The sequence below is a fragment of the Hydractinia symbiolongicarpus genome, chromosome 5, assembly GCF_029227915.1.
Source record: "Hydractinia symbiolongicarpus strain clone_291-10 chromosome 5, HSymV2.1, whole genome shotgun sequence".
NCBI classification, from domain to species: Eukaryota; Metazoa; Cnidaria; class Hydrozoa; order Anthoathecata; family Hydractiniidae; genus Hydractinia; species Hydractinia symbiolongicarpus.
In genome coordinates, this window is record NC_079879.1 from 7,924,135 (window position 1) to 7,936,831 (window position 12,697).

Here is a 12,697-nt window from a genome sequence, read left to right on the forward strand (position 1 = left end):
GTGCAATTCATTGCATATTAAACCTGTAATTTCGATCCCAATCAATTTACATTTGTTTGTCAACATGCCAACAACCGTAACATCAAAAACCTTTCCTAGACAAACAAAATAAAAGTTTTCTCTGTAATGGCCACCTGTCCTAAAACATTTTTGGTTCCCTTAAGTGGCTGCCATGACAGGTTTGACAGGACTTGCTCTACAGTACTGCTGTATAACAAATTACGTAAAGAACATATTCTGGGTTAACCTTGCTGCACACAATGCACAATAATTATTCACCTTTTTAACCAGTATTTAAACCACACACGCAGAAGACATTCGCTACGACATTTATTACGATAGTAAGATAGACAGCATATGGCTAGTTAGCTATAGTAAACTATTGTCCAGTTTAATCCATAATTTATTAAATAGCTCTTTACACTAGGAAATATTAATATGTTTTATATATGACATAACTAATTGTTATTGCACGAATCTGCACCTACAATATTAGCCTGGTATTTTTCAGTTACTAGCTATAGCTAGTGTTAGAGTGTAAAGTAGCCAGCTTGTAATAAATTTTATGTTGTAGGGTATTGTAGATGAAAAATAAGTCATGGAACGCAAAATCATTGGTAAGGGGAGGCAGGGGCACAGTAAAGGAATAATGAATTACAAACAGAAAACAGGAATTGTAGTATTACATAATGTTATGTGATATCGACAGTCATTCACCTGTCTTCCTCTTCCATTTGGCTCCAGGTACGCGGGGTGGAAGCCTAGGGCGATTAAAACTATTTGTTGACAAGTTCGTCGGTTACCGGTTAATGTTTAAGCTTGTTTTTCTAGCAGAACTTTCTCACCAGACCGTATTACTGGAAACTAAGTTAAGCATTTTATTAAAACAAAAGAACTTATCGTTTTCAAATTTTAATATAAAACGGAACAGAACGGACAAGAACAGAACAGAAAATTTTCTGTCGTTTCCGCACAAAACGCAACGAAAGAGGTAAACATGATTCTACTTTCCCGCGGAACGAAATCCTATACTCACGTGATAAAGGCTGTGTTCCACTTCGAGAAAATTTTCCGCGGAAAGGAACAGAAAACTTCTGAGCATGCGTACTTATGGCCGCTCCCCTCCGCACTAAAATTCCGCTTAGTGAAAAACCGGCTTTAGACTAGAATATAATCTGCGGAGAAGTTCTCAAGCATCTAAATAAAAATCTTGTTTGCAAGCGAAGGGGGGTGGGGCAACATACATCACTGCTTATCTTGTCAATGGTAGGTACGCACAATTCACATTTTGTCTTTTACTTTCACTTTCGTTCTTTAATGTATAGCTAGCTGACGTAAACCCGGATGTTCAGCTATAAAACACAGTGTACTTTTCTAAAATCCTCAGCTAGCTAGCTGCTAGAGAAGTCACTGCACCAGGAATTCCAAACTGGAGGGCCGATATTCGTTCTATACTGGCCTAAAAGGTGGAGCCTGTTGGGCATAGTGAAAATTTTATATTCTGTGGTTCGTCCAAAAATGTTTTTCATACATTAGAAGAAAGGATGCATGTCTCTCTTGTGTACTCAGCACCTTTCTTTCTGTGGTGCTTCTTATAGCTAACTAAACACTAACCATGTTTTTTGGTGCACCTTGCACAGCCCTCTTGCACTGCCCTCTTAGAAAAATTACCGAAAAATGAAAAATAAGAAGCCTTAATGAATTGTATGCCTAGCTAGCAACCTACTAGCTACACAGTGTACATAAATTAACGTGTACCTCCCTCCTAATATTAAATTTTAGAATTTAAATCCACTTGAAAACGCAAAAAGAAGCCCTGAAGTTTTAAAAATTTCTGCAAAAAGTATATAATAATGTATATATACATAGAAAAATGTTTACGAATTTCAAGAAAGATAATACACAGGTGAGAAAACTTTACTTAAAGAGATTTTCTTTTACAGTTCTTTTCTTCTACAGCTGGAGACATTTCTACAGACACAGTAAAGATTTTTAAGAGATGGTTATTTGGGTATTTACAGGGCATTTTACCTTAAATTTGGTGGCCAAAAGCACAGTAAAGAACCAACCACAAAAGGCAAAAACCTAAGGCCATGGAAACTGTTTTTGACTTTATAATATTCCAACAACAACCCGTTACGCCAACATGGTTAGTTTTTTACAGGCACTATGACAGCACTGATAGAAGACAAAAAGTCTGATAAAACAGGTGGTCATTTTGCAATAGACATTCAAAAGTGCAGAAATTCAAAAGCGCAGAAATCTTTTAATAAGATGCTGCATGATCTAGACTTTCCTTAGTTGGATAATTATAATATAAACTAGGTGTTAGCCCATAGAAAATTCCACAAGATGTCTCCCATCGTACATATTTCCTGCATCACTATTTCATGCCTCCTTGTCCCACTGTTAGCATGTTGCTATGATTATAGATGAGATTATAATGTTGTTTTTCGTTACAAACCCCTAATTTTTAAATTGTCTCACAGACAGACAATGAGTATTTGTTAGGCCGTGAAATTCACTGGTTTGCCAGTCCTCAGATCCGCCCTTTGTACATATTTCCTGCATGCATTTTGTTTGCCTTTTAACTTGAAGCAATAAAATTGCTTAACCTTGAGGTTCGAAATAAAGCAGGAAATGGTTTTTTTTACTCTTGCAAAAGTAACAGGTAGAAACGGCCTGAATTGTGCTACATAATAAAATACAAGTGAAACACAAGACAGATTATTATTGTCATAACACCCTCATTTGTTTAGTTAAAGTGTAACACTGCTGCTACTGCTGAGATGGTCTACCATAAAGAAAAAATATTATAAAAAAGCAAGGCAGAATATGCTTGCCGTAACACTCTCCTGTTTTGTGATAATTTTAAAATTTTAATGCTGCAAAAGCCTTTTAATGACGCCCTAAAAAGACGCCCTAAAAAGATTTATTTCTTCTTGTACCTCACGTAATTCAGGTACGCAATAAGCCATAGGAATGCAATCGCGTACCTCAAAATGAGAAGCCTGATTGTTAAAAAAATATGAATGAACAAAAAAACTTGGCACACTGTTTAACAGAGTTAACCCAAGGTTCATTTAAAAACAGAAGCTGATGAAAAATAACAAGATTGCAAAAAGTTGGAGCTCCTAGAAGCCGATTTTTTTTCTTGTTTACAATACATTTTTAAATAGAAATTTCCGTTGACTCAGCTATTTTGGTGTTAAGTTGAAATCATTTTATTATGTATTAAGCCCTATATTTTTAGAAAATAGTAAAAAAAATGGCACAAATAAAACACTGAGTAAATAATTTAGCTATTTGGACAGCCAAAAAAGGGTTACTGCAATCTTAATTCTAGTGTAAATATTAATACAAATTATTAAACTGATGTTATATATTGTTTTTTTCTTTTTTTGAAAAAAAGAAAAGCTTTATAGAAAATACTAGCTATTATCATCCTTTATGAGAAATTTAAGTAACAGAAATGCTCATTATTCATATTTTTTGTAATTGTTTCTTGTTGTTGTTGTTGTTGTTGTTGTTTTTTATTTATCTAATTTATTCTTAGTTGTTATGTCCGGTCTAAAAGTGCTTTGCATCATTGGCTCGGTCCGTACTGGTCGCATGGCTGATAAAGTTGTCAGACTAGTTGAGAATCAATTTACCAAAGCTTTTGGGTCTAAAGGTCATGAAATAAAAGTGCTAGGTAAGTTGATTTGTTTCAAATAAGCATATAATCAAATGTGCAGAAAAACAATAAGTAAAAAAAGTTAACATGTGCAATCATACAGTTTGAAAACCTTTTGATTCAGTTAAACCCATTTTTTTAGAAAAAGTTTGTTTGCATCTGCTTGTACTTGCAATGCAAAGTTTTAGAATTTTGTTTATTAGCCTGTAATACAATTCTGACTAAACAGAGAAAGTACTCCCTCCCTACAAACAATCCAGATTTTGCTTTTTTTATGAAAAGTTTTCATACAATGTGTTACTTATAGTACAGGAACCATACTTATAGTACAGGAACCTTATTGATACCAGGATTGTCTTTATGAACCCTGATTAGGACACCTGTAAATAAATATGAATAATAATAATAATAATAATACATTGTATTGAAACTTGCATAATGGACAATGAAAATTTATTGGAATTGTTTTTCACCATGTATTACATTTAGAAATTGTAAAAGGAGTAAACTAACTTTGGCAAACACTATCTTAAATTCAACTGTTGATCATTTAATGTTGTTTCAGTTTCTTTTATAAAACTTACCCAAAGTTTAGGAGATCTAGAATTAGGCATTTATAGTTTTTGCTTTTTGGAAACTGGTACTGTCTCCTTAGAAACATTTAAGACAACCGTATGGTTATGTTTAATAAAATATTTTAAAACATATAGCCATAAACCCTGCGTTTGCATCATTCTACAATTGAATTCTACAATTTACCTTAGGTAAAAAACTGCTAAAGCATTTTAGCAAAAAACATGTATTCTTTAAAATGAATGAATTCAGAAGATTAACAACTTTTTTAAGATTAATTACTCTTTTAGATGATAAATGTATGGTAAAACAAGTGTGTGCATTATTCCATGGTCACAGATTAAATTTCTGATAAATATACACAGTGAACATTCAAATTAGAAATAAAGTTTGCAAAGATTTCCTAACTGCAGAGAAAAAACCTTTTAGTGACTATGTTCTGGAAGGACTGTAGGCCACTTAATATTGATCTCTTGTTCACATTGATGAGAAAAATGGGATTTTACATTTTCGATTTGCAAATTGCCACATACATCCTAAATAATAACAGTAATAATCTATTGATTATAACCCACTACTGTTACACTGTTAGTAAATTATTCCTAAATTGCAGTCAACGTTTAGATGTTTTGTGTAACTATATTTTCTTGTGCCATAGATCCTGAGGATTTTAATCTTCCTCTTTTAAAGCAACCATTACATTTTTATCCTGATCAAGAAAAAGCTCCTGAAGCTCTTCATGTTTTGAACAAGTTAGTTAAAGATGCTGATGCTTACCTCGTTGTTACCCCAGAATATAACAGAACTATGGCGCCTGCATTAACAAATACCCTTAATCATCTACCCCCACCCAGGTATAACTACTTTGTGAATACTGAGATCATTTTAGAACAGTTGTTATTTTCATTTTTTTTTTTGTTGTTCTCCTTCACTGTTCCATGTTGCACTTTTATTTTTTAGCTTTGAATTTAAGCCCAGTGGTTTGCTCAGTTACTCAATGGGTCCAAACGGAGGAGGGCTGGCATGTGTTAGTGCCAGGCCTTTTTTGTCTGAAATAGGTTGTATTCCTGTTAAACATTTTGTCACAATTGGAAACGTAAGTGAACAATTACTTTTTGACAAATGTTTGCACTTCTGATGAAATTTTATTTGATTTACTAAACACGTTTTTGTATGTCAACTGGAAACTTTTACCAATGAAAAAATGTAAACAGGGACAATAAATATCTGAATATTAAATATTTACTTACGTTTTTTATTATTTTTGTTTTAATCTTTAGGAGTTCTATACACTTGTGTATACACACAAATGGGAAAATTTAAATCTGATTTTGGAAAAGATCTTGTTTAAGTAGCATTTCAATTTCTTTCCAGGTCCACAAAGAAGTTAGTGATTTAGGAGAGACAGAAAACCAATTCATATTAAAAGACCTAAAGAAATTATTTGATGAACTCGATTGGTGGGGTAGAGCTGCTAAAAATCTACGCGAAAGTGAGGGTACTCCTAAGAAGTAGATATATAGTTTTCTCTTACTACCATTTTGCATAACCTTTTTGCTGTAATAATTATATTAAAGGTCTAAATGATAAAATGTCAAACTTATACAAAACCTAGTGTTAATGTTAACTGGAAGAATAAATTGAAATTTATAAATTTTTAACTTAGGATATAAAATCTTTTCCATTTATAATTTTTTTATACACTTGTAAATTGTTCTTAGTTCTACTTTTATTTACTTTTATTTACTTTTATTTTATTGTTCTGTATTATACACTGGTCAAATCTTAGTTGTGTCTGTGAGTCAAGACCATTTGCCACGGAGCTAACAAAACTGCGAAGCTTCACATGGCAACATGATAAATCATGCAATAAAACTAAATACTGTTTTTTTAAAGGCGGAAATACACAGTGAAATGTCTCTTTAAAAAATCCGAAATTTTCCTTTTTTAAGCTTTTCTGTCGTAATGTATCCTTTATTTAGGAAGAAACGCTAAAGTTGGCGATTCTTACCAACTGAACGGTTAAATTTTTCTTGTCTTGGAAAAAGATTAAAGGAAACCGCAACTGGTAAAAATTCAAAGTCTCGCCAGTTCGTTGTAAACAAAGATTTTTGTGCATTTTTAGTTTTGTGAGATGGAAAATGTGCAAAGGTGGGACGTGAAAAAAAAATTTTAATAACTTTTTTTAAGTTTTTGATGTTTTTTTAGCTAATGTTTTACCATTTCATCAGAATTTTTCTGCTTGTTTAAAATTTTAATTATTATTATTATACAAGCAACTTTCTTGCGCTTCGACATCACGGTCACCGAAGTACAGGATACAGGGTCAGGTTAATTTCAATCCGGTTTAAATCCTTTTTTTATTACGAATATTTATAAAGAATAGCTGTTCAAAAATTAGTAATATATTTATATAAATACATATGAGACGCTTCTGTTCTTCCATGAGCTCTGTTATAAGTATTTTAAGATTAGAAAATCAAAAAACAGAGTTGTTTTATTAACTAAAATTGCTTTGAAAAAAATTCTTATAAATCTGAAAAAAATTAAAACCTTTATGATCTGAGAAAACGCACTGTGAACTACTTTAATTTAAAAAAAACCTTTTTATTAAAAGTAAGCTTTTCTTAAGCATCAAAGATATGTTAACTATGGAACTGATTAAATAACGATTGTTCTTAGTTAGAAAGAATTCTATAGCAAGCTTAAAGCCATGTGGTGTTTCTTTATTTGTATATACATATACTTTCTTATGACCTGTGTTTTATTCAGTTGCACCAACTATACACCTACAACGAGTTGTGAAACAGTTGAATTAAAAACTACGTTAAAGATTTATATGTTGATAATTTTAAAAAAGATAACATAGTTTTATTTCTGTATCTCTTCCATCAGTAACCTCGGGTTCAGCTTTTTAAAGATATTTGTTGTTATTTTTTAGTAGATAAACAAACCACCAATCATGACTGGTCTTAAATTTGTTGCGATTGTATCATCTGTTCGAGAAGGGAGGTTGGCAGAACGAATAATGAAACTGGTCCAGAAAACATTTGATGAAAAGTTAAAGCCCAATGGACACACCCTAAAATTCGTTGGTATGTTTTTAATTTGGCTAATGTGTCCATTATAAACTTTTATTCAGCAGCCGTTTGGAAGTTGGCCAATGTGATACCATAATTGTGAAACCGGACTGGAAAAAGAAATGCTAAAGATAATGATTATATCAAAGTTTTTAGTTTTGACACTGTTTTTGTAATATTATTAGGCTAAATTAAACAACTGCTTTGTTTCCGACAAGAAAACAGGAAGCATCGTATTTTTTTACCAAAAAAATAGTTGCAATTTAAGTTGCAATCGGTGGCCAAGGAAAAGACCTAGATGGTTTATGGTTGGTATCGTTAGCCCAATTCATTCTTTTTCTAAGGCATGGGAGCAATTTTTATAACAATTCGTATCCAGGCTGTTTTGATTTTTGACCGTAGTTTAAGGAATTTGTGTTTGTTTTGTTTCTTTTCCGTTTTACCTTTCCTTTCAATTATAAATATGTGTAAAGTAACTGACCATGGTATTGATTGAATTGATACCATAAAATGTTCTGTCTTATTTCAGACCCTAAAGAATTCGACCTCCCTGTACTGAAGCAAGCCATTCATTGGTACCCTGACCAATCAAAGGCACCCGAAGTTTTGCATAGGCTCAACGCTATCACAAAAGAAGCAGACGCATACTTGATCCTCACGGCGGAATACAACAGAACCATGCCATCAGGTCTCACTAACACAATGGACCATATTGCTCCTGCAAAGTAAGTGTTTCTTTTTAATTCTAACGCTTCTGTTCAGGTCTTATACTCTCTGTCGCTTTTAAAGTGTGAATATCGCCTTAAAATGTGGTATTTTTGAATTGTCTAATTAATATTACTGATTATAGTTTCGAGTACAAACCGAGTGGTATCATCAGTTATTCAATGGGTCCTCAAGGAGGCTGCTTTGCAGTTGCTGCAGCTCGTCCATTCCTAAGTGAAATGGGTTGTTTACCCGTCAAGCATTTCGTGGCTATTGGAACCGTAAGTATACCTTGTCGTAGCTAGAAATTAAAGTGTTTTTTTTTCAAGAAGGCATATACATTTCGAAATCTTAATTGGATTCTCTAGAGTGGCAATTTTTGTCTTCCTTTTTAAGGATTATTTTTTTTTTGTCATTTTCTTCTCTGTTGCAGTTACTTTAATTGGCGAAACTTTTGCGAGCGAGGCTGCGAGAGAAGAGTTCAAAATAATTATTCGCGAAAGTTTATTCACGTAAAAAAACGGTTTTGACTTTACCTTTGAATTACCTTCTGTTTAACTCCTAAATCCCAAAATCAAGCTATTTCCAAATATAAATGCAGTTCTAGAAAACATATCCATAGAGAAGTAATTTCTTGAGTTACTGCACTAAGGATCAGGTTGCTGTCGGTGGGTAAAAACTTTGGAGTGTTAAAAATTACCACAGAAATGAGGGCAACTCAGGAGAATTTCTTTGGTTCTGAAAATTAAAAATGTCCTAACTATTTTTCTCTTTTATATTGTTATAGGCGCACAAAGAAGTGACTGAAGAGGGTACAACTGAGAATTCGCATATTGTTAGCAGTTTAGGAAAGCTTTTTGCCCAAGTGGAATGGTGGGGCGTGGCTGCGAAGGAAAGGAGAGAATTAAAGGGAACACCAAGTTAAATTACTGGTGCAGATATACTATTAGAAGTTTAACATTTAAAGGACTCGTCGCAACAATTTTTCAAATCAAGCGCTGGCGGATCTATTTGTTTACACGTGAATATGTATGTTGATAGCTAAATTAAAAGAAATATGTTCACTTTTTTGATTTTATTTCAAACACATTTACAAGCTCTGTATTTTTTATAAGCAACTGTACAACTTTAAGTACTTCTATCTTTTTAAATTTTGACAAAAACATTCCAAGTTTCAATTTTATTAACATATATGTATCGATAAAACAATGCTAAGCAACTTTTGTTTTAGTTTCAAAAAAGTAGTAGCATGTTCAAAGTCAAGTTGCTATAGGCTAGAAAGATAAAGTTTTACAAGATTTCCGCTTTAAGCTTGATTGCGCGCCGCATTTCAAATTTCGAATAATTATGCGCGGGAAGTAAGCTTTAAAATTTTAACAGAAGAAAGATCACGTAAGGAGCCTAGTACATTAGAAATTTAAAAGATGTCTCTCCTTCTCTTTTGCTATCCTTCTAACTACAGGTAATCAACATGCTGCATAAACCGCCTAAGCTCTGTGAAGCTCTCGTTATCAGTTATATTCCAATCTCCACTTCTATTTATTAAATCACGCCCTGTAGGAAAGGGATTTATTAAGACAGGTCCACAGTCATTGTAGTTGTTCTGCAGGCAGTGAAAATAATTTTTGAAAAAAAATTTAAATGCATCCAAAATATTAAATTTTGGATTTAAAAATAAGTTAAAAAGTTAAAAATGGCATGTTAAACAAGGGGGCGTCAGAAAAAATTAGTTTTCAAAAAAACACTTTTTCTAATAAAGAATAAAAATCTCCACCCATACGCCCTCGTTCATTGACTATTCTTCGTAAATGTATTTTAACACTGTTTAATCGAACTAAATTGAACTCGTCACTAATCTTTATTTTTAATTGCGTATCCTTCTAGCGTTCCTTTCTATTTCGCGCACAAAAATGAACAGGAATAAGAGGGGTGGTATTACGAAGACTGGCATGTTTCAGTTAACCTTGTCAAGTGTTTGTCTATAACACTGTGATACGCGGATGCAGAGCGTGTAGAAAAAACGAAATGTCAGATAAAAGGTATGGAATTATAAAGGTATGCAGAAGTTTAAACATGGAAGTCGTAAATAACTTGATCATGCATACAATGGCAAGTGCTAAAGCACTAAATATTTTATTGGAGATCGAATTATAGCTTTTCTAATAAGAATTTTTGTACCGGTGATAAGGAAATCATACACAAATCAAATGTGTTATAGGCGATGTGCAACCATCTATGGCAATTTTCCCGCTAAATCAAGGTACTTTCTTACAGACACGCCTTCATAAAGTCGACAACTACCACTGAAGGTGAATTTATTATTAATAACCGCGGAAAAATATCCATAACTGTTAGATATAAAAGACAGGTTTCACCCTGTAGAGCTGGCCTAAGAGTAAGATTTTCATTTTCCACTTTGAGAAGAATCATTGAACAAAAAGGTATATCACCAATGCTCACCATTGAACAAAAAGGTATCTCTGAGAAGAAAAATCTAAAATCTAAATGTGGATCGTTGCGTAGTGTAAAGATTCTATGTTAGTCGGAAATTTTTGATATAGTGGGATGCGGGATGCGGGATGCGGGATGACCTATCGGGATGACCTATCGGAATGACTTATCGAGATGACCTATCAGGATGACCTATTGGGATGCGGGATACGAGATGAGCGATAAATGAAGTGGGGTGCAGGATGCAAAAAATTCATCAAAATAAAATACTAACCTTGCCGTTACCGAGCATCGCGTAGACATTAAAATAAACTACGCCAGAATTTTTCTATAAAGAATACAACAGTTAGAAATGCCAACCTCGTTCCCAGGGCATCTTGTACCTTTTCTGACGCCGGGACGGCGATACAAAAGAATGTTCGTATCACCGTCCCATCCTGGCGTCAGTTGTTAGAAATGCATTACTTGATTTTTTTTCTCTTGGTGAACTTAATGTGATACGAAACGATTTGTTTGACATAGAACTTTTATGCACCCTTTTGCGAGGTTGACATATCAAGCAACAAATATAAATGCCTCCGATCTGAAAAAGTAGTGCTTTCGAGCTATACACTCTGAAAAGTGATTGAAATAGTTGATATTGCAGAAACCAGTCTATGTGTGAGTGTTTATTTCATTGAGTAAGAAAAACCTTGCCTTTGTTCTTTTAATTAAAAACCAGATGTAGAAACCAGGCGCTACAAACTACGATCTACCGACCGAATGGATCAGGAAAATTAATTGACTGAAAACATGCGCGAATCATGCGCGAATAGTTTGCCAGTGTAGTGCGTTTGAGACGTTGTATGAGTGCAAGCTGTTATTTTTATCATTGTGAATATTATTTTGTACTGTGAAACTCGATCCTGAATTTTGAACGCATTGAATACATGAATCAGTATAAAAAAGAACATGTAAGGACATCTATGTTGGCTTCCACCTGCACAGCGTGTGGTTTAGGTAATCCACTAGCAGATTACACACAAAATAACAACGAATCAATTAATTCTAAGGTCAAGAGAAGCAAAGGTATTGGCAAGTTAAATTTAAAAGGGACCATCAAATTGATCCAAGACGAAGTAAATAAGCAAGGTTATAAAGTAGAACTTGCTCTCGTTGGGAAAGGTGGGTGAATTCTATATAATCAGGTGGTTTAGAATAAAATTGAATCGAAAAACTTCAAGCTAGGATGAAACGTAAAATGTGATGGATGATATATGACACAACGTTCAATTATTGTAACGTTCCTTTTTCAGGACATTTAGGTTAATCAAAAAAAGGTTGTAGAACTTGGACACGGTTTTGGTGCATCATCAAATTGCGTTTTTTTACAGCTGATAGGAGGATTGTGGAAAAATATAGAGTTAAATTCTTTATCACAACAAAAAATACTACATCATGTCAACTGCACAGCGATTCGCAGCAGTGAACAAATTTAACAAATTTATCATGAGTGATGAAACTAAAGTTGTAACGAAAAGGAAGCCAACCCTCAACTATGACACATATTTTCATGATTTGGATATTCAAAATACACCAGAATCCATCCCTGAAGAAATCAAGAGAGAAGCGGCTTTGATTAAACTGAAAGCAGAATTGTGAAATGATTTGGAGCAACATTTTTCGTTAAAAATAAAACCACCGAGAATGACGCTTTCAAAGTTCTTCACGACGATAGCTCTAATGCTAATAATATATGCACACATGACAAATGCTATTATTTCAAGTGTTTCGGTATTTGCGCCATTTATCAGTTGCAATTTACAACAATGTAGCAAAACCGGTTGTACAAACTTGCAACGCAAAAAAAGTTAAGCTGAACACAATGGCAAAACTTAGCAAGGAGAGGGGTGCAGGACAAAAGAAAGCCAAAGAAACACAGCAAGGAAAATGGAAAGAGAAGGCGAACAAAAATCCACGCCTAAAAATTTTGTTGTTTCTCCACAACCAACAAAAACTACGGCAACATTCAACCAGATTGCAAGAACTTCTGTGTCCTCTTCAACTACCACAACTACCAGCACTTTATTGCAGTCTAAAACGAACGATACACATTCCACACTTACAACTCATACCACATTATTACCACTCAAAAGACCTGATCCAAATCCACAGAGCTACATACTGACGCTGTTGAAATTTTGTCACACGAATGTTTTAAGCTGTTACGGTT

General features: G+C 33.6%; 2 protein-coding genes across 2 annotated transcripts; both read left to right on the plus strand.

The window, feature by feature from the left end:
* Window positions 1-689: 689 nt before the first annotated feature.
* LOC130645937 (uncharacterized) lies at window positions 690-6,671 on the plus strand. Its single transcript, XM_057452063.1, has 6 exons — window positions 690-851; window positions 1,168-1,270; window positions 3,557-3,694; window positions 4,908-5,103; window positions 5,210-5,345; window positions 5,624-6,671. Exons 1-6 carry the CDS (start codon window positions 690-692, stop codon window positions 5,762-5,764), a joined length of 876 nt encoding a protein of 291 aa, XP_057308046.1. The 3' UTR covers window positions 5,765-6,671.
* A 444-nt stretch (window positions 6,672-7,115) lies between these two features.
* On the plus strand, window positions 7,116-9,098 carry LOC130644538 (uncharacterized). Its single transcript, XM_057450185.1, has 4 exons — window positions 7,116-7,344; window positions 7,859-8,054; window positions 8,180-8,315; window positions 8,822-9,098. The coding sequence occupies exons 1-4, from the start codon at window positions 7,212-7,214 to the stop codon at window positions 8,957-8,959; spliced, it is 603 nt and encodes a 200-aa protein (XP_057306168.1). The 5' UTR covers window positions 7,116-7,211; the 3' UTR covers window positions 8,960-9,098.
* The last annotated feature ends 3,599 nt before the right edge of the window (window positions 9,099-12,697 follow it).

Coding starts and splice junctions, on each gene's coding strand:
- LOC130645937 (XM_057452063.1), top strand. CDS start 690: ATGTTATGTGATATCGACAGTCATTCACCTGTCTTCCTCTTCCATTTG. Junction 852..1,167: donor CAGAACTTTCTCACCAGACC/GTATTACTGGAA, acceptor GCTTTAGACTAG/AATATAATCTGCGGAGAAGT. Junction 5,346..5,623: donor ATTTTGTCACAATTGGAAAC/GTAAGTGAACAA, acceptor ATTTCTTTCCAG/GTCCACAAAGAAGTTAGTGA.
- LOC130644538 (XM_057450185.1), top strand. CDS start 7,212: ATGACTGGTCTTAAATTTGTTGCGATTGTATCATCTGTTCGAGAAGGG. Junction 7,345..7,858: donor ACACACCCTAAAATTCGTTG/GTATGTTTTTAA, acceptor GTCTTATTTCAG/ACCCTAAAGAATTCGACCTC. Junction 8,055..8,179: donor GACCATATTGCTCCTGCAAA/GTAAGTGTTTCT, acceptor TACTGATTATAG/TTTCGAGTACAAACCGAGTG.